Source organism: Hemiscyllium ocellatum, chromosome 17, assembly GCF_020745735.1.
Source record: "Hemiscyllium ocellatum isolate sHemOce1 chromosome 17, sHemOce1.pat.X.cur, whole genome shotgun sequence".
Taxonomy (NCBI): domain Eukaryota; kingdom Metazoa; phylum Chordata; class Chondrichthyes; order Orectolobiformes; family Hemiscylliidae; genus Hemiscyllium; species Hemiscyllium ocellatum.
The window spans coordinates 68199225-68219285 of record NC_083417.1 but is presented as its reverse complement, the minus strand read 5'-3'; the positions used below and the strand labels follow the sequence as shown (position 1 = coordinate 68219285).

Here is a 20061-nt window from a genome sequence, read left to right as displayed (position 1 = left end):
AGGAGGTGAGTTACTCACCAGAATTCCTAGCCTCTGACCTGCTCTTGTAACCACTGTATTTATACAACAAGTCTAATTGAGTTCCTAGTTAATGGTAACCCCAATAATATTGATAGTAGGGGATTCAGTCTTGGTAATACTACAAATGTCAAGGGGCAGTGATTAGAGTCTCTTTCATTGGAGATGGTCATTGCCTGGTATTTGTGTGGCACAAATATTACTTGCCAATTGACAGCCCAAGCCTGAATATTGTCTAGATCTTGTTGCATTTGAACATGGACTGCTTCAGTATCTGCAGAGTTGCAAATGGTGCTGAATATTGACCACTGGTGACTGCACCACCCCACTTCTGACCTTATAATGTAGGGAAGGTCATTGGTAAACAAATGAAACTAGTTGGGCCTAGGACATTAGATACCCTACGGTATGGAAACAAGCCATTTGGCCCAACAAGTCCACAATGACCCTCTGAAGTGTAACCCAACAAGACCCATTCCCTTACCCTGAGGAACTCCTGTAGAGATGTCCTGTAGCTTGATGGACTTTTGACCTTTGAGGCCTATGAATTCAGTTATCATTGCCAGAGCAATGGTCATTCAGAATGTTGTTGTAATACTATTAACATTTCCCTTACCTCATTTCTCTCCTCTCCACATAGGTTTAATAATATGTCCACACAGCTTCCATTCAATTCCCAAATCTGCCTCGCCACATTCTTTTTGAATTGTCCTAGCAACACATTTTGCCAATTATACCAATAGTTCAAGTGTTGACTGGACATCAGATATTTTCTAGTTCCCTGTTCAGAGTTGTTATGGCACATGTCTGGAGGAGGTGGGACTTGAACCCATGTCTCCTGCTGAGATACTGGGACACTACCCCTGTACCACAAAGTCTGCAGAGTCAAGGTATATGCTGTTCTGCTTAAACTTTTATCTCAACTCTCTCTCCATCAACAATGATTACTTGTTCTCCATTAAAACATACAGCCAATTAGGTTCACAGGAGAAAGGATGGCAGATGCTGGAGAGTCAGAGTTGAAAAGCATGGCGCTGGAGAAGCACAACAAGTCAGGCAAGGAGCAAGAGAGTCATTGCTTCGGGCCAAGCCACATTCCTGATGAAGAGCTTATGCACGAAAGGTTAACTCTCCTGCTCCTCGGATGCTGCCTGATCTGCTGTGCTTTTCCGCACCACACCTTTTTATCAGTAGGTTCTCAGCCAATTATGAATCATCAATTTCCTAGCTCCGCTTGGCTTCAGGCATTCCAGCCAGACCCTTCTAGATAATTTTCCTGATGACCAGAGAGTCAAGAACCAGGAATAAAAGAATGCGGGGGTTGGCCATCTAGGACTGAAATGAGGAGAAAAGTCTTTACCCAGAGAGTTGGGAGCCACTGCCACAGAAAACAGTCAGGGCTGAAACATCAAATGCATTCAAGGAGATGGATGTAGTTCTTAGGGCTAAAGAGATGAAAGGGTATGGGAGAGAGCAGGAACAGAGGACTGAGTAGAATGATCAGCCTTGATCCTGTTGGACACTGGAGCAGGCTTGAAAGGCCTACTCCTGCTCCTGTTTTCTATGCTTTCATTGTAACAGTTGAAGGGATTCAGTCCTCCTCCTCCACTGTATTGCTTCTTTCCCCTTATTTCTTGTTCCCCGAGACAATGACCCTTTCCTCCCACAGATCCTCCAATCGCTCACTGTGTAATCAGACTGTGAGCAGATCGGAGCTTTCCCAGGGTCAGCCACTGGCTGGCAGCCAGGAACAGAAATCTTATCCGTCGCTGCAATTCCTTGGGAGATAGATCTTTTTCCTTCTTGTGCGTTCTTTTCCTTTTGCAAAACAAAAAAAGAGCTTCGGTATTTGATTATTTTAGACAAGAGAGAGTTATGTCAGCACCCATCCTCCCCTGCTCACCTATGAAGAATTGCTGATTGGCCAAGATGTTCAGGAAGATTGGTACTCTATGTATCATTAACAATGTGAACTCGAGCAATGATTCACAGCCTTAAACCTCCCTGCATCTGCCACATATACCCAGCTTCTACAAAACAGCTGATCCTCAAAGTTTGGGAGAAGATTTGTAGCTCGGGTGCTCATTGTTGTGGTTCTGTTCGCCGAGCTGGGAGTTTTTGTTGCAAACGTTTCGTCCCCTTTCTAATTCTAAATGGCACAGCCCACCCATCACAAATCAGGCAAGTATTGCACAAGATGTCCGCACCCAGGCTGCAGTTCCAAAATGTGAAGCACAAACCAGAGAGGCACCAGCATCAGACAAGTTTATTACTGCACAAATTAAACCCAGAAAATTAACTGGAAATATCCTTCCAGGTGTAGCAGCTGCCTGACAGAGGGAGAGGAATCAAGGGTTAACTTTACATTCCACTGAACAGTTAACCCTTACCTTTTCTCCAGTGATTCAGCCCAGGTTTGCAGGCCCTTTTGGAGTTTCTGCTACAGAGTACCAACTGCTTTGCTGCCTTCTGTCTTACTTTCAGAGCAAAAGTGCTACTCAATGAAACAAAACAAAAACAAAAATAAAAAAAAATCTGGCCCCTCTAGATATGAAGCAAATCCCTGAGTGAAGCATAAAATACTGCGCAACAATTTCCCATCCTTGACAGTGTGTTCAGTAAACAACATCAATTGTAGCCAGAGACAGTGGCACATCAAAAGCCAAATCACATTCCTGAAAAATGTATGTTTAGCTTGAGTGCGTGGGACTTGTTTAGACTGCACTGTGGAGTGAATAATTTAAGGAGTTGTTCTTCAGAGATGTGCAGAATCAGCCGTTTGATCCACAGTTCAATGGGCCTCTGATCTAACTGGAGTATTTACGGGCAAACTGCATTCTCTTGGCCAGCAAGAACCACACTCATGTTTCCCTCACGGGTACCAGTATTATTGGTCCTTAGTAATGTATCTGCTCTATGCAACCAATACACTGACCGAGAGATTCTCCTCCTCCATCTCCTCTTTATTTTCTTGTATTGGCCAACATCCAAACTCATTGTGCTGCGCCCTAGCCATAAAATCAATCTCTCCGTGAGCACTGACAGAGTTCCAAAGCTCAACTCTCACTCTGTCCTTTCTCAAATCAAGACTTACAACACTGGACCAGCATGTCATGGTAAATGGTTGCTCTGCCTTGATTTTGTTTTCCCTCTTGTGTATTTAGCCCCTGAACATAGACATTACTGTCTAGACCAGCATTTATTGCCCATTGCTAGTTGCCCTTGAGCAGGTGGTGGTGAGCTGCCTTCTTGAACCTCTGCAGTCCATGTGCTGTAGGCAGATCAACAATGCCATTAGGGAAGGAATTCCAGGACAGTATCCCAGAGGCGGATATATTTCCAAGTCAGGATGTTGACTAGCTTAGAGGAGCACTTGAAGATGGTGGTGGTGTTCCCATGTGTCTGCTGCCCCTGTCCTTCTGGAAGGGTTTGACAGGTGTAGAGGGAGCTTGGCAAGTTGCTGCAGTGCATCATGTAGATAGTATACATTTCTATCACCGTGCATTGGTGTTGAAGAGAATGGATGTTCAAGGTGTTGAATAGAATGCTAATCAAGATGGTTTCTTTTTCCTGGATGGTATTGAGCCTCTTAAAATGTTTATCAATTGTAAAAGGGACCACTTGCAATTTTCTTGGATGAGCAAGAAATGCCGGTCCATGTGACCTGGCAACACTTAACCTGGAAGCAGTGCCAACAGGGAGGACATTAGGACGAAAAACTCTGCCAGGTAGACAGAGTTGCAAAGCAAAGCAGACATACAGACAGAAGGCAATCAATACACAGATACAGACAGAAAGCAAAAACAGACAGAAAGAAAAACACAGAAGTCATGAGATGAAGCCAATGATACTCTTAGAAAGTTGGCCATTTGATAGTTTGGCTTTAAGTAGAAAAACAGAATGTCCAAAGCTCCTGGGGCAGTGATGTACAAGTGACCTAAAAGGGACTGAATACTAAATGTGATGCGAATAGTTCAGAAGAAAGAATAGAGAATTTGTATCAGTGAATCAAACTGTGAAGCATTATTGTTGGTTGGTCAGATGGAAAGTTGTGCCAGCAGAAATTAGGTGACCCAAATCATACAGAGTTCATCACATCTAGGGTCCACAGATGGAATCCAATCACTGGTGAAACTGACTCAGAACCACTGGGTGGGAACAGAAGTGATTCAACATATTTAAGTTTTAGCTTTAGAGATGAGAGAGTGTCACATCTGTACAGAGAGTGATACTGATGTCTGTGGTATGCAGACCCATCTTTATTATGACTATTTGTAATTAATTTTGCATTTGCCTGTTAATTGCATTGGCTCTGATTCAAGTTAAAAACAAGAGCTACAAAAGGTAGAATCATGTTCCTTATTTCTTCATTTGGAGGTTAGTCTTAAGTTGGCACTGCTGCCTCTCAGCACCAGGGACCAGGGTTAGATTCCACCCTTGGGTGACTATTTGTGTGGGGTTTCGCTTCATGTCTGTGTGGATTTCCTCCCTCAGTCCAAACATGTTAGGTGGATTGGTTATGCTAAATTGCTCATGATGTCCTGGGATGTGCAGGCTAGGTGGATCAGCCAGGGGAAAATGCAGGGTTATAGCAGTAGGAGTGGGGGTGGGTCAGTCTGGGATGTTCTTCAGAGGGTTGGTGTGAACTTGATGGGCTGAATGGTCTGCTTCCACACTGTAGGGATTTTATGAAGTCCAGTTGTTTTTGTTTACGGTTCTCCATTGGGAATGTAAACAATAAACAACCTCATTTCTGCCACAATGACATATAGAAGACCCTTGAAGAAGCAGCTGAAGATGGTAGGGATCGCGGATGCTACCTCAAGAAACTCCTATGGTGATAGATCATCTTGGCTACAAGCTATGTGCCAGGCATCATTTAAACCAATGGGCAGATTCCCCTCCCCATTCCCCCCATCCCCAATTCCCATTGATTCCAGTTTTAATGTGCTCCTTCAAAGCCAAACTCAGTCAAACATTGACTTTACATCAAGGGCATCACATTTCACCTCAAATGCAGCTCTTAAAATCCCGACTCTATCACGGTGATCTCAAAATCATTGTCAGCCGTTGCAAAAATTAATCTTGAATGATCAAGGGAAGAAAATCCGCTTTTTTTTAAGAAAAGAAAATCTGGCCTCACCTTCATGCGACTCCAGACCCACAGTGAAACAACTCAACTGCCCTCTGAAATGGCCTCTCTGTTCAAGGGCAATTATGGATGGGCAACAAATACTGGCCTTGCCATTGACACTCCTACTCCACACAATAATAAAGAAAGAAAGATCACAACTGATCCTACAGGAAAGGTTTAACACTCAGCTGATAATTGCTGACTATACAGGCAGACACACAAAAGGCTCATATCACACATTAAAACACTCAGTATCAGCAGAGCAAGCGCACATTAAACTGATTCTGATTATCATCCAGTTGGTAAACTTGCAAGCAAAGCTGCTGTCAAGCACTTCAGCAGTAACACAGTTTCACTCTCCAGCTGTAGGCCTGAGGCTTGGCTGCAGGAGACGAGACTCAAATATTCCCCTCTCCTTTCTGTTTAAGTGGGACGACCGCAGACCCTCAGTCATCCGGAGACCTTCAGCTTACCACAAGGCAACCAAAGATTCATGGGGGGAAAAGAAAAACCCAACTCTGAAATTAGCCTCAGTTCAAAAAGACTCAAAGAGGAAATCTTTCCTGACCCAGCAGGTCCTGACTCACGAGGATGTGAAATGGCAGTGACACTGAGCAGAGTGTGTGCAGTTCTCACTCCGTCCCCCGTGACACTGAGTTAAGTGTGAGTGCACACTCACTCCATCCCCAACAACGCTGAGCCGAGTGTGAGCGCACACTCACTCTGTCCTCTGTGACACTGAGCAGAGTGTCCCATTTTGTTCCTGATCTTCTCCAGGTCCTCCTGACTGTGGGATATGTGGAAGTTGAGTCTCATGTCCCTTGCATTGTATTGGGTCTAAATATCCTCTCTGGCTAAAGTCCACGTTGATGATTGGGCTTGTACCATAAGGAATATTGGCGTTGTTGGCAGTGGGGGCCATTGTCTAGCAGACATGAGACACTCCAGGTCCCATTGCACTGAATGTAATTCATAATGTGGGCTGACACTATGGCAGTGTTGGAGGTGCCTCAATTGGATAAGATTTAAAACTTGCTCTCTCAGACAAATGTAAATGATCCCACGGCATTTTTATGAGAAGGAGTACGGGAATGTTCCTTGCTCTGCTGGACAATGTCTATTCCTCTACCAAAAATGGATTGATTCATTTATCACATTGCTTCTGTGGGATTGTGCTGTGGAATAATTGGCCACCAAATCTCCTATGACACTGATAACTGCAGAAAGACTTAACTCACTTAATGGGCTATCTGAGAGGGCTGTACAAGATGCTTAATGGATGCAGTTCTCTTTTTATTCAGAATGTACCAACAAATGTGCAGGGTACCCAGGATTCCCTCCACTTGAACTGAATGGAATTTTACATTTCACTTCCTGCCCTAGGGTCTGGGGAAAACTGCTAATGTGCTCTCAGTCTTCCTGCCAAAAACACTGGGGGGTGGGGGTGGGGTGCGGAATGCAAGGAACTCACATCCTGTTCAAAGTTCCCATTTTGTCCCAATGGGAAAACCAAAAAGATCTGGAGATTGGCAGAGTGGGAGGGGGAAAGAGGTTGGTTAAAACAGCTCATGTTCTGCTAAAAATTAATGTAAAATAAAGCAAAATCCTTCATACCACATGGCACACAAACAAACAAGAGAACCGAACTTCTACTTTGTGACAGAGTCAATAGGTGTCATTTGAATTGTGTCAACAGTGTACTCAAATTCCAGCATCATCCTCCACCTTACAAGTGGGTAATTTTGAGTCTAAATCCTTTATCCTGCTGTACATCAGTTGCCAAAACCCCAGACCACAACTTATGACTTTTCACTTGTCTCATTTGCATCTACAAGGGAAAGTCAGAAGGTTAAACTCGCCAAAAACTCCGGCACATAATCAGGAAATCGGTGCTAACACAATGAAGTCTCTCTCCACACACTAAAACTCTTCAGCATCAAACACCAACCGCCACACTAGGGAATTGATTTAAGTATACAATAAAGACTCACATTCATAATGACATCAGACGGTCCCAAAGCACTTTATAAAAAGGTTTTTTTTAAAAAAAAGTGGACTGAGAGTAGCATGGGTCTTGCAGCTGTTCTTGAGATTGCAAGCTTACTTCTAGATTGCTTACAGTTATTGCATTTCGGTGGTATTGGGTTTTTATTTTGATTCATTTTGGTTCTTTTATAGTCAAAAATGCAAAAAAAAACCCAAAGATAATGCACTTGTTTTTTGAAAACAGAACAGTTTGTGTGTGGAATGAACTTCCAGAGGAAGAGGTGGATGCGAGTATAATTACAGTGTTTAAAAGACATTTGGATATGTCATGAATAAGAAAAGTGTGGAGGGACCTGGGCCAAGCACAGGCAGTGTAGTTTGGGATTATGGACTGATTGGATGACTCTGCGACTACATTGACTGTACAGAGTTGCCACTGCTGCAAGTAGGCATAACCACAGGCAATTTTCCCAGCAAATTCCCCACAAACAGCTTTCTTCCTCACACTCAAAAAGTGCCCATAATTTTTGTACCTTCTGCAAACTTCTTAATCATGTACATTAAGATAAATCATTGTGTACTGTTGCATTAAGGTCTTACAGATGTCTGATATACAGTTAATGCTCGCAATGGCAAACCATTGTATAAAAAAGTATCAGTTTCCATCTTACTGAGTCCTCTTGCAACATGACATGCTGAGGAAGGCTTGCTACAGTACATCTGAATTGTTGGATTGAGCCCAGACTTGCAAGTGTATGTTCGCGCGTAGACACACATACACGTAATGAAACCTCATAGGATCCTTCAGTACAACGTAACCCAGGTCTCACCTGTATTAAGAGCTAATGCAAGACGATCATCAGCTATCATGGCTAAATACATCACAGTAGCAATCTGGTAGTAAGTACCAGTAACTCCTTTTTAAAAGGATTTGTGTTGAAGCCTTGGATCATAAAGATTGTGGCTGGTCGTCGGAATAAGTTTAGCCGAGTACGGATCTGCAATTTAAATAACCAGAAGGCAGACTTACCTACTTTCTATTTAACATTCAAGATCTATCAAGCCAGACATATGTAGATCCTGACTACTTGCTGCATGAAAACGTTCCTCCTGCTTCTTGTATCTATTCCCTTCAATCAGCATACTCTGGTTCTCCATCTTCTGCCGATGAGAACGATTTCTCCCCATCTAATTTGTCCAGACCACTCAGGGGTTTGAATTCCTCTATCAAATCTCTTCTCAATCTTTCCCCTCAAAAGGAGAGCAATAGCAGCGTCCCCAATCTGTCTACGTAACTGCAGTTCCTATCCCTGAAACTATACTCAGGAATCTTTTTCTGCGCGCACACACTAACAGCCTTGTATTCTTTCAACATGTGGTACCCAGAACTACACACAATACTCTAGTGAGGCTAAGCAAGTGTTGCACACAAGTTCAGCTTACTTCCTTTTGTACTCTATATATTCATTAATGAAGCCTAAGCTGCAGTATGCTTTATCAACCTGTGTCTCAAACTTTCCTACCACCTGCCATTATTTATGCTCATTTTATATACTTCAGCTTTGTAATCTTTAATATATTTTGCCCCTCCACATTCCTTTTACCAACATAAGGTTTAATGCAGGGAAATATGAAGTGATTCATCTGTCACTTGTCTATCCATTCCACCAACCTTTTTAAATCAGTTCACAGCACCTGTGTTTCATATTATCTGCAAATTTTGGAATTGTGCCAAGGTCCAATTCATTACTTGATCAGAAAAACGAGGGTTTGGAACACCAAATGCTAACAAATATGCTACAAACCTTTTCCCAGTCCAAAACATAACATTCACCACTACTGTTTCTGGTCGGTCAGCCAATTTAATCTACATTTTGCCAGTGCTCCTTTCTCCCTCCCCCCATGAGCTGTACTTTTATTCAAGAGTGTTGCTCTACCAAATGTCTTTTGGAAGGCCACATACATGTCAATCCTCTCTGTTCCCTTACCAAATTAAACAAGATTTCCCCTCAAATTTGCTTCACAAACCTACCTTTGCCCTAACTGGTAATAACTTTGCCAAGAATTATTGTTTTTCGAAGCTTCCTACCATTGAGGTCAAACTAATTGGCCTGTAGCTACTGGTCTTATCTTGGCATGCTTGTTTTGAACAAGGATGTATCATTTGCAGTTCTTTGTTTCTCCCAAGTCTGAGAAGGTTCTGAAAACTGTGGCTGGACTTCTGCAAACTTTCGCTTCCCTTTATATCGTTGGATGCATTTCATTTGGTCCTGTCGTGTTTTCAACCTTTAAACCTAACCAACATCACCTCCTCAACAGTTTTAAATCCTTCAAATGTCTGAATTACCTCCTGTTTTACCAGTACTGGCACAGCATCATCTTTATTGGTAAAGATGGATACAAAATATTGATTTAAATACCTCAGTCATATTCCCTAATTCCAACCACTAAATCCCCTCTTTATCCCAAACTGACCCCATTCCTGCTTTTAGCACTCATTTTCACCTTTCGGATTCCTGTTCAGTCACGCTCTGCACAACTCATTTTCTTAATTTATCTCTGAACCAGTTTCATTCAGCTTCACTCTTGGCTACATTATTCACCTGACATCAGTCATAAAAGTGCAATCTTATGCAATCAGCACCTCATTTGTCGGAAATTTGACATTCTTGCATTTATCCTAAAAAAAAACCAAGATTAAAATGGCCTGCTTCCAAACTGTTGGGCCTCTATGATTTCACTTACTCACCTCTTAGTTTCATAGCCTCTCTTTGCATAATCCTCTCACTTTAACAGAGAGGTTGAAATCTGACCAAAACTCTTTTTGCCTCGACTTACTTTGGTTACTCCTTTTGACATTTTCTTTTCCTGTCATTTTTTTTCTTTCTGGGTACGTATTTGTTCTAACTCTCTTTCTCCTTGAATGATTTCCCACCTTTATGATACTGATTTATTGTCAAGTCACTGTTTCAAGTCCACTCTTGCCAAATCACAGATGGGTAAAATTGTCTTTCTTCTCCCAAACAAACGATCTCTGTTCCTCCCAATTAAAACTTTTACACATTTTTTTTCTCTCTCGTTCTTTTCCTTAACTCCCCTAAAACTAACTGAATTTTGATCACTGCTACCAAAATGCTCTCAAAACACTACCTCTTCCACTTGCTCAGTTTCAATTCAATTGTGGGATTTGAACTCCCATTTCCAAATCATTATGCCAGGCCTCTGGATTACTAATTTAGTAACAAACTGCTGTGCAAAGGTAACTGTAGAATCAACCCAGAAAAGCAGGATAAAGGGCTATGGGGAGCAGGCAGGAAAGTAGAGTTGAGACCAGGATAGGATCAGCTGTGATCATGTTAAATGGCAGAGCTGGCTTGAAGGGCTGAATTGCCCACTCCTGTTCCTAATTCCGATGCAAGTCTCGAGCGTTGACAATACACTACATTCCTAAGGGAGTGCTGCATTGCTATAGCTGTCATCCATTGGAACAGACAATAAATCTCCCTGGTGGAAGTCAGGAGAGCAGGCATTTGAGAATAAAAATGACTAAAAAGGGTCACGTAGGTCTGATCATCGAGCGTGACTCATGTAGTGTGCTGTGCAATGTGATAGGGCAACAGGTATGAATTCAACTCTCTCCATTCCCCTCAGCTAACCCATCTAGACTGTGGTACTCAATGAACTCAAACAGAATCCAGAGGTCTCCCTGGTTCACCAGATTGTCATCATGTTCCCCACAACGACCAAACTCGGAGCTGATTGATCCTTTGCATGCAAAGCAACTGAGGTCTATAGCCCATGGTAGGACTTGAGAAGAGTGTGGAAATGGAGGAAATCATTCCACTAACAGTAGAATCACAGCCAAAGCCAACTACATCTCTACATGTCCACTTGCAAGTTGGAATCAGGAGTGCAGGAACCTGGACAATTTTCTTCTCCCAAAGCCAGAGGTGCTATGGACAATTGTAGTTTGGGTTCAGTTACAGTTTCATAGCATTAATTCTCAAAATGTGGACTTTTCCGGCTGGCCCAGTATTTATTCCCAAAATGCTCTGGGCAGAGGTGATGCTGATCCACCAACATGAACCACTGTCGTCCACATGGTCTAGGTACAACCGCAGTGCTGTTAGTATGCAAGTTCCCTGACTTTGACCCAACGACAGTGATGGAAAACAACGTAGTTCCAAATCAGAATTGTGAGGGGCCTGGAGGTGATGGTTCTCCCATGATGCTTTTGAACTGCTGGAGGCAACTGACACAACATCAATTAAGTGGATTGACTTGTCCTGGGCTAGTTATGGTCAAGGTCAGGCCCACTCAAAATATTTTAAGAAGGTAGCACAGACACTAACATTTTCTTATTTTAAAAGATAGATGTGAAGTGCTGGCCCCAGATGCAGTGCGACTGGTCAAACTACTCGACGTTAAACACAACACAATTGTTTTTTAAACACTACAAGTAAAATATAACAAAACAAATAATTAAAATAATTGCATTGGAAAAGTTAATCAAATTATAGATACAGTAATTACTACAGCACAGTGGCTCAGTGGTTAGCATTGCTGCCTCACGGTGCCAAGGAGTCTGCTTCGATTCCAGCCTTGGACAACTGTGTGTGTGGAGTTTGCACATTCTCCCAGTGTCTGTGTGGGTTTCCTCCTGGTGCTCCGGATTCCTCCCACAGTCCAAAGATTGGCCATGCTAAATTGCCCATAGTGTTCAGGGATGTGTAGGTTAGATGCATGAGTAGTAGAGGAATGCATCTCGATGGGTTACCCTTTGGAGGGTCAGTGTGGACTTGTTGGGCCGAACGGCCTGTTTCCAAACTGTAAGGATTCAATCTAGCTATTAGTAGTTAACTGTTCTAATGTAGTAACAGTCCTTCAACACATGCCTTGGCAAAAAGGGAAATTCAGAAATCCCATTTTCTCACATGCAACCCAGCAGCAGAAAGAGCAGAAAAAATATCAAGTGGAGACAGTAGCAGTAGCTTCCAACCCAGTTGTGATTCCAACAATTTATTAAAGCTAAAAAAACTGAAAACTAGAAATCCTGGTCTGAGAGAGCTGGCCACACCCATCCAGGCGGCTACTATTGTTGTATCTTTTAAAATCACCCCAAGGCCTCCCAAGCTATTTACTTTATGGATCTTCACTAGCAAGCTCAGCACCTCTGTTGTAAAGCCTCTCTTAAAATAAACCAGGACAAAATAACCCCTGAAAGCTACAGCATTTTCACAATAGCTTTTGCATATCTGACCAATTTTGGTTGAAAATTATATTGGCACAGTTCAGAAAACAAACCTTCTGGGTCTCAGTGACCCATTCCAAACATTTCCATTGAACAGAAAAGTTATTTTCAAAAATAATAGTTTCATAGACCTGATAATCTCAGATTATCTCAAAAGAAATTAAGCATTTTTACTCCATTATGTTATGCAATAGTTCTTGAAATATCTCATCCCAGTGCCACATTACATTTCAGCTTCTGAAGAAATGAGGTAATAATCTCAAACAATCGATGCTGCCAAAGAATTGGCAGGGCCATAATTCAATACAAAGCTCAACAGTGTCATAAAATCTGACAGCAAAGCTCAGGAGCACGGAGTGATTAAATTATTGCTCTGCACGCCCATTATTGGATTTACTGTTTGTTATAATACAGAATCTACACAACTGTCAGGATTGCTCTTTTTTTTCAAATACATATTTTCAACAGGCTCAGCACTGAAGAAACTAGGAGTTGTCACTGCAAAGATTATAAAAGCTCCTGTCTGTGCAGTGACCAAATGTTCTGCACCATGTGGCATACAGAAACTGGACAGTTTCAATTCAATCATTTGTCAAACTCTCAAACAGATCTCTCTCTCTCTCTCTGGGTGGCACAAACGTAGCTGATTTCCTGATTGCAAGTCAGCAGCCTGCAATGTTGCACATGACAGGAACAAGGGTGAGGAATCATAGACTCCTGATCCATGATATTCCAGACTTTCAAATTACCAGATGAACATCCCAGGGGCTCCAGATCTCAGCCCACAACCCCCGCTGCTGCTATTCCCTGAGAGTTCCCAATTAGGAGAGACTGGAATGATCACAACAATGCACTATTTTTCTCCCAGTACAGCATTCCCTCAGTACCATGTTGGAGTGCTGTGCCAGGCTGGGAGCACAAAACTTAGAATTGCACTCTGAAACTCAATGATAGCACTTAGCACCCTCTTGTAGGGTGGTGTCCAAAGATATGTGTGTTAGGTGGATTGGCCATGCTAAAATTGTCCTCTTGGGATGTGTAGGCTAGGTGCATTAACCATGGTATGATTTGGGATTACAGGGATAGGATGGGAAGCTCCTCAGAGGGTCAGTGCAGACTCAATGGGTCGATGGCCCGTTTCTGCACTGGAGGCATTCTATGATTCAGACTTGGAGCACTGCTTGCAGGAAACGTTAAAAATCGGAGCTCAGTTGGAAATGCAGAATTTATCGTGCTATTTGCAAAAAATAGGGTAGTGCTCCCAGTGTGAGCCCAATCAAAAATCCCAACAAGATGCACTTGTGGGATAAATATGAATACATTCCCAGCTACAGTCAATGATAACACTTGCAGAGATTTACAGTCATACGCATGTAAAAAGGCAAACTGGTTAGGCACGAGAACAAGAGATGCAAGGAGATAGTGTGAAGTGCAGAGGTTGAGGATGGAGAACTCAATACCTACAGTGCTATAAATACAGAAAAATTGAGTTCCTTAAATCAGGACTAGACAATTGTCTAAAGGAGCGAAGCAGAGATTGATGTGGATGGCAGCGGCACTAGTCAATGCTAGTTAGCAGTCTGGGAGGATAGGGGGAGATACTCTGGGTTGATGGGGAGGGCCAAATCAGAAAGAGACTTAAACAATTTCAAATGGAAGATATTGGTCATCTAGGAACGAGCGTAGTTTAGCAAAGTGAAGGTGAGGAGTGAGTCACATGGGTAGGATAATATTCACAGAAGCATCAGAGGCTGAGTGGTGACGTTGTAGAGGTTTATAAAATCATGAGGAGCATGAATAGAGTAAATAGAAAATGCCCTTTCCCTGGGGGTGGGGGAGTCCAGAACAAGAGGGCATAGGTTTAGGGTGAGAGAGGCTAGATATAAAAGAGAGGATAGATATAAAAGGGGCATTTTTTCCACGCAGAGTGTGGAGCGTGTGTGGAATGGGCTGCCCGAGGAAGTGGTGGAGGCTAGTACAATTACAACATTTAAGAGGCATTTGGATGGGTATATGAATAGGAAGGGTTTGGAGGGATATGGGCCGGGTGTTGGCAGGTGGGACTAGATTGGATTGGGATATCTGGTCGGCATGGACGGGTTGAACCAAAGGGTCTGTTTCAGGGGCTGTACATCTCTATGACTCTGTGAGTTGTGTGATAACATTCACAGAGTTGTGAAAATGCTGGGATTTATGGAGGGTGCGACTGAGAGACAACTAACTCAGAAAGAGGAGGAATACATGAGAATTGGGGATGGAAAGAACTTCACAAAAGGACACTTTGGCACTCAACTGGTTAAAATGGTGAATTTTCTTTACAAATATTCAGCAGACAGCTAACAATCATCAGATCAAGTCCCAGACTGTGCTGACAGTTAAACTTGTGCTAACCCTCGATCAGAGTTACATGTGACATTCATGAGAATAAGTTAAGCCTCTAATTATATTGACAGCACCAACTTCACAGGACCAAAATAATTTTGATGGAAATCAGTCTCCCGAATTCCCCCAGATAACCTTCTCTGGGACAGTGGGAAACAAAAACATTCTCCTGCAACCCCACGGCTGTAACTGATACAGCTATAAACTCCTGCTCAGTCTTATCCAGACTGGTCAATGGTTGCTTTCTCAATCACATATTCTTTTCCAAGACTGAAAGGGGCAGCTATCAACCACCATTCTCCTTCTCCGGAACTGTAAACTGTACAGCTTCAAACCAGTATGTCATCTTTAGGACTATGTGCACATTGATAAATAATAAACAGATGCCCCTCAATGTTCAATTACATTTTCATAGCTGAACACCCCACTTTCAATATCCTGGAAGTTACCATGGAGCAGAAACTGAACTGGACCAGCGACATGCTGTGGCTATGAGGGCAGGTCATGGACTGAAATGGTGGAGGGAAGAAGCTCATCACCATCATCTGAAGCCCAACTGGGGATGAGCAACAAATACTGGTCTAGCCAGTAACAATCATAGCCTGAGAAAAATATGGAAAAATTACTATTTTTCAAACCAGCTTTTAGCTATCAAATAACAGTCAAATTTTTTTTTTGAACAAACACGTTCGTTCCAAGTTACTCCTGAGAAGTATCAGGATGTCTTCCTGAACTGCTGCAGTCCATGTGCTGTACGTTGACCCACGATACCCTTGGGAGGGAATTGCAGGGTTTTGACCCAGTGACAATGAAGAAACAGCAATATATTTTTCAAGTCAGGTTGATGTGTGGTTTGGAGGTAAACTTAGAGGTGGTAGTGTTCCCACGTAACTGCTGCCCTTGTCCTTCAAGATGGAAGTGATTTTGTGTTTGAAAGGTGCTGTCTATGGATCTTTGGTAACTTTCTGCAGTGCATCTTGCACACAGTTGCTACTGAGCATTGGTGGTGGAAGGAGTGGATGCCTGTAGATGTAGTGACAATCAAGGGGGCTGCTTTGTCCTAGGTGGTGTCAAGCTTCTTGAGTGTTGTTGGAGCTGAACCCATCCAGGCAAGAGGGGATTATTCTATCAAACTCCTGACTTGTGCCTTGAGGTGGTAGACAGACTTTGGGGAGTCAGGAGATGAGTTACTCACCACAGTATGCCTAATCTCTGACTTGCTCCTGTAGCCACTGTATTTATGTGATGAATCCAGTTGAGTTTTTGGTCAATGGTAACCCCAAGGCTGTTGATAGCGGGGGATTAGGAAGGGGATTAAATGATTTTGACACAAAAATGAAGAAACAGAAATCTACTTCCAATTCAGAATGGTCTCTGACCTGCAGGGGAAGAGAAGGTGATGCTGTTCCCATGAGATCATTCTTGTCCTCTTCAGTGGGAGGGATCTTGGGGGAGGGAGTACTTGCAATAACCAAGTGGTGCGACCTCAGAAAAACTCAAATTACAATGGCAGACTTTCGTGAATTTTTTAAAAAATGCAAACAACGTTAGCGACAATTATTGGCAAAGCCTTCTTTTAAAAAAAAGTACAGATAAATTGTCTTTGAGTTCACAACTGCCACTTTGATCTTTGCAATATTTGCCCCAAACTAGTTGAGAAATTGGATAATTAATGTTGGACAAAAGGTTGAAATTGTGCTTATTAGTATCAATTAGATCAAAGATCACATTTCACTTCAAAGAAACTTTAATCTTATACCACTTCCTATCTGACTTAAATCATGATTGCTTCAAATTAATCCCATTGTCAAAACATGCACCCAATGTATTGTACCTTGCAATATTTTCAGTGTTACACAATTATGGATCTCTAAAAATCATTAAAGTATTTTCAAAGATAGAAGAAGTGGAGAAGGCAAACTCAGCAGGTCTGGTGTCACCTGTGGAGAGAAACATGGTTAACATTTCAAGTCCAGTTCGACTCTTCCACAGTTCCAAATAAGAACCATATTGGACTTGAAATGTTGACTCTGGGTCCCTCTCTACAGAGGCTGCCAGACCTACAGTATTTCTCTCACGCTTTACTTTATTTCAAGTCTCCAGCATCCACTGTACTTTGCTTTTATTAAAATACCTGTACAGACAGACTTGTACCTACATAAATGCAATACAATGTAAAGCTGACGTTCATGAATAGAGCATCCCGATGTACTGCAGCAATTTGCCCAGCAGTAGTGCAATCCAGTTTTAAATAAGAACAGATCAGTAAATTACCCTGATGCTGTACAGTAATAGACCTGCAGCCATCAATACTGCGTCCCAGTTTTTGTACAGAGACAACTATACCCAGCAATACTGCAGCTTCATAACAATCTATACAGACTGTGAGGGCACAATATTTAAATTCAGGAGCATGTTACATAACTACCACAAAGCAATCAGCACCCAGTAATGAAATCCCAGTGATAGTACACGACAATTCTCTAAGTGCAGCATGCTCTCAAAACATTGCACGGTAAGGCTGAACATAAAAATTGTCACTTGGCAACAAACCACCTCCCCCTAGACCCAGGCTGAAAGCATTTTTTCTGTTGTTAATTCCACAAACCCGTCATCGGTCCTGAGAGGCTCCTTGGCCAGGAATATAGGGCATGGTTGCCTTGGAGCTGGAGAGAATAAGTGCCAAGATCAGTTTAAATGGTGTGGGTTCCCCTGCCAGGCATTTTTTTCCCCCAAATTAGTGGCATAATGGGTGAAACCAGAGAAAGTGGTGGCCCTCCTTTGTTATTGATGTTACTGGTAATAGGGGTTTAATCACATCACATCACAGGTAAACACTGACACTACAGAATATAAAATCAGTGTCAGTGTTCCACAGGATGCAACCCTTTTGGGAAAACTGCAATCAGAAAACAGAGATAACCACTAAATATTTAGCAAGATTCACTCCCTCAGAAAGGAAACATTAATGTTTCACCATATTTTGCTGCAAATCGAAACAGCATTTAGTGTCTGATTGAGAGTTTTTTTAAAAGAAAAAATAATATATTCTTAACACACACCTGGAAGATTAAGTGGAGTTGAAATTCAGAGGAGGGCCCGATGCTGTTAATTTCATCTAATTTATGGTATGTGTTAGGGGGTCCGCCTCACAGACCACAGCCGGTAGCGGGATTTGTTTTTTAAGTGAAATATCTGTCACTTCTGCCGGTGCTTTCTTAACAAGTTTATTTTCTATCCCCCCCGGGGTGTATTTTTGGCACCACATTTACCTCCCAACAGCATTCTATCCTTAAATTACTGATGCTTTTCTGCTCGGCCACACTAAATCGATTAATCGAACCGTGATCGCGTTCATAAACCCCCAAAGTCAATCGTGCGAGTCAACTTCCAATGATTGACGATCCACACACACACACACAAACAAGATACAGAGGGATTACTGTCCGCGGTCTCCATTCACAAGAACTGACAGCAAACTGAGATGGCTAAAACCTCTCTCTCTGGGTTTCAGAATTGAGGTGTGCGCTTTCAAAACCCTCCGGCCTCACATTCCCTCGCCCTTCCCTGTGTGTATACACACATACACACACAAAGGACAAACTAACAGCCCCCTCCACCGGGTTCAATTCTGTCTCGTTTCCTTTCCTGCTTTAACCATTCCCAATGAAACACCTCCGCTCCCAAACACTCTCTCCACAGTAACCACACACATTATCCACAAGGAATCTTCACACGACACAATGTAATCACCCCCTCTTTCCCAGGAATGATCCCCCCCCCCCCCCCATACATCAGTGGATATTATTACAATGGGGAATGGAGTCTGTGTGTGTTGCAATGTAAGACCCGGGTCCTTTACCATTAACCTCCGGGCGGTTTTACTCTTTGATCACCCCCTCTGTTCTCCCTCCACTCAACCCCCCCCCCCTCCCCCCCCCCCTCACATTCACAATTGACGCTCACCCCAGCAGTTCTGACTGGGTGACAGCTTCAATGAAAGCGGTGATCGCTTTCAGAGTGAATCTGTTGTTAATGTGGCGAATGTTACAAATCGAAGCCGAGCAGACCCTTAACAGCAGCAAAACACAAACCCTCTGGATATTAACTGACCCCCCCAGATCAGATTACACTGCGTCCTTACCTTCATGTCATTAATGACAGCTTGGAAGAGGCCACCGAGAGCTCCGCATTCCTTATCCATCGCCGGCTCCATCTTTGCACATTGAATGAATATAAAACACTACAGTGGGGAGGGAGGGAGGGCGCTGTGACCCCGTTTGCCAAGTGGGTTTTACAAAATGACAAGAGTTTCCGCAAAGCCAGCAGCTCCCATTCAATAGGAGGACCTGGGGAGGGAAAGGAGGGAGTTCCTGCGGCACACACACACTGGAAGGAAGGGGTGGGTGGGGGTGAAACTGACTCCCACTCGGAAAATACCCTCTTTTCTTTTCTCCCACCCCCCCACCACCACCACTCACAAACTTCTGGATGTGTTAAATGGGGAGGGGGGTGGGGTCAGATTTTCACCCTGGGGGTGTGGGGGGGGGGTGTGTGAAAAGGAACACAGGGCACAGAACCCAGGTCCCTTCCTTTCACAAACCGATTAATCCCAACTGCAGATGGTGATACTGCACAGCCATGCCTTCCCAGCGTCAACAAACACGGGGGGGGGGGGGGAATCCGGAATGACAAAAAGGCAGCAAAAGACAAAGGAGGAAGGGGTAGCAACGAGGGTTCCCCTGTTAACGCCACTCGATAGGACGCGGCGTTAGCGAGAAGGCGAGGCAGACACAATGTAACCAAATAATTTCCCCCACCACCCCCCTCCCGGACCCAGATTCGATCTGTCGGATCTCTTCACCCCCCCCCCCCCCCAAACTCACATCACATGGCAAAGGGGAGGTGGAATTCATTGGGTGCCAGGGGCAGAGAGGGAGGGGAGAGAGAGAGGAGGGTTTATAATCTCTGCAGTAAGGCGAGCAAAGTGTAGGATTAGTGGAAGTGCTGGGTTATTGGAAGGTTAGACCGTGTTGGAGCAGGGGGCACAGTTAATGTATCAGCACCAGCACTCCTCTTGTATACAGAGAATACGTATGTGGACCTATCGGCTCCCAGTTAAACATGAATTCAGATTGTGTTTCTTTTTACCCAGGTATATTTTAAGGTCAAGCATTTATTCCCCTGCCGCGGATTACTGCTGTTTAGTGGGATCTTGCCGTGCGCTGTTTCGATCATCTCGCCCCCCCCCCCCACCATCCTAACATTATCTACCCGTAAGTCAAACGTT

General features: G+C 43.3%; 1 protein-coding gene across 9 annotated transcripts in view; it reads right to left on the bottom strand.

The window, feature by feature from the left end:
• Positions 1 to 19581, bottom strand: part of mtss1lb (MTSS I-BAR domain containing 2b) — a 137582-nt gene extending 118001 nt beyond the window's left edge. For all 9 annotated transcript variants that reach the window (XM_060838265.1, XM_060838267.1, XM_060838271.1 and 6 more), the window contains exon 1: positions 18916 to 19581. In XM_060838265.1, coding sequence (XP_060694248.1) covers positions 18916 to 18987 — 72 coding nt within the window. In that variant the 5' untranslated portion in view covers positions 18988 to 19581. The remainder of the gene's footprint in view (positions 1 to 18915) is intronic.
• Positions 19582 to 20061: the final 480 nt, after the last annotated feature.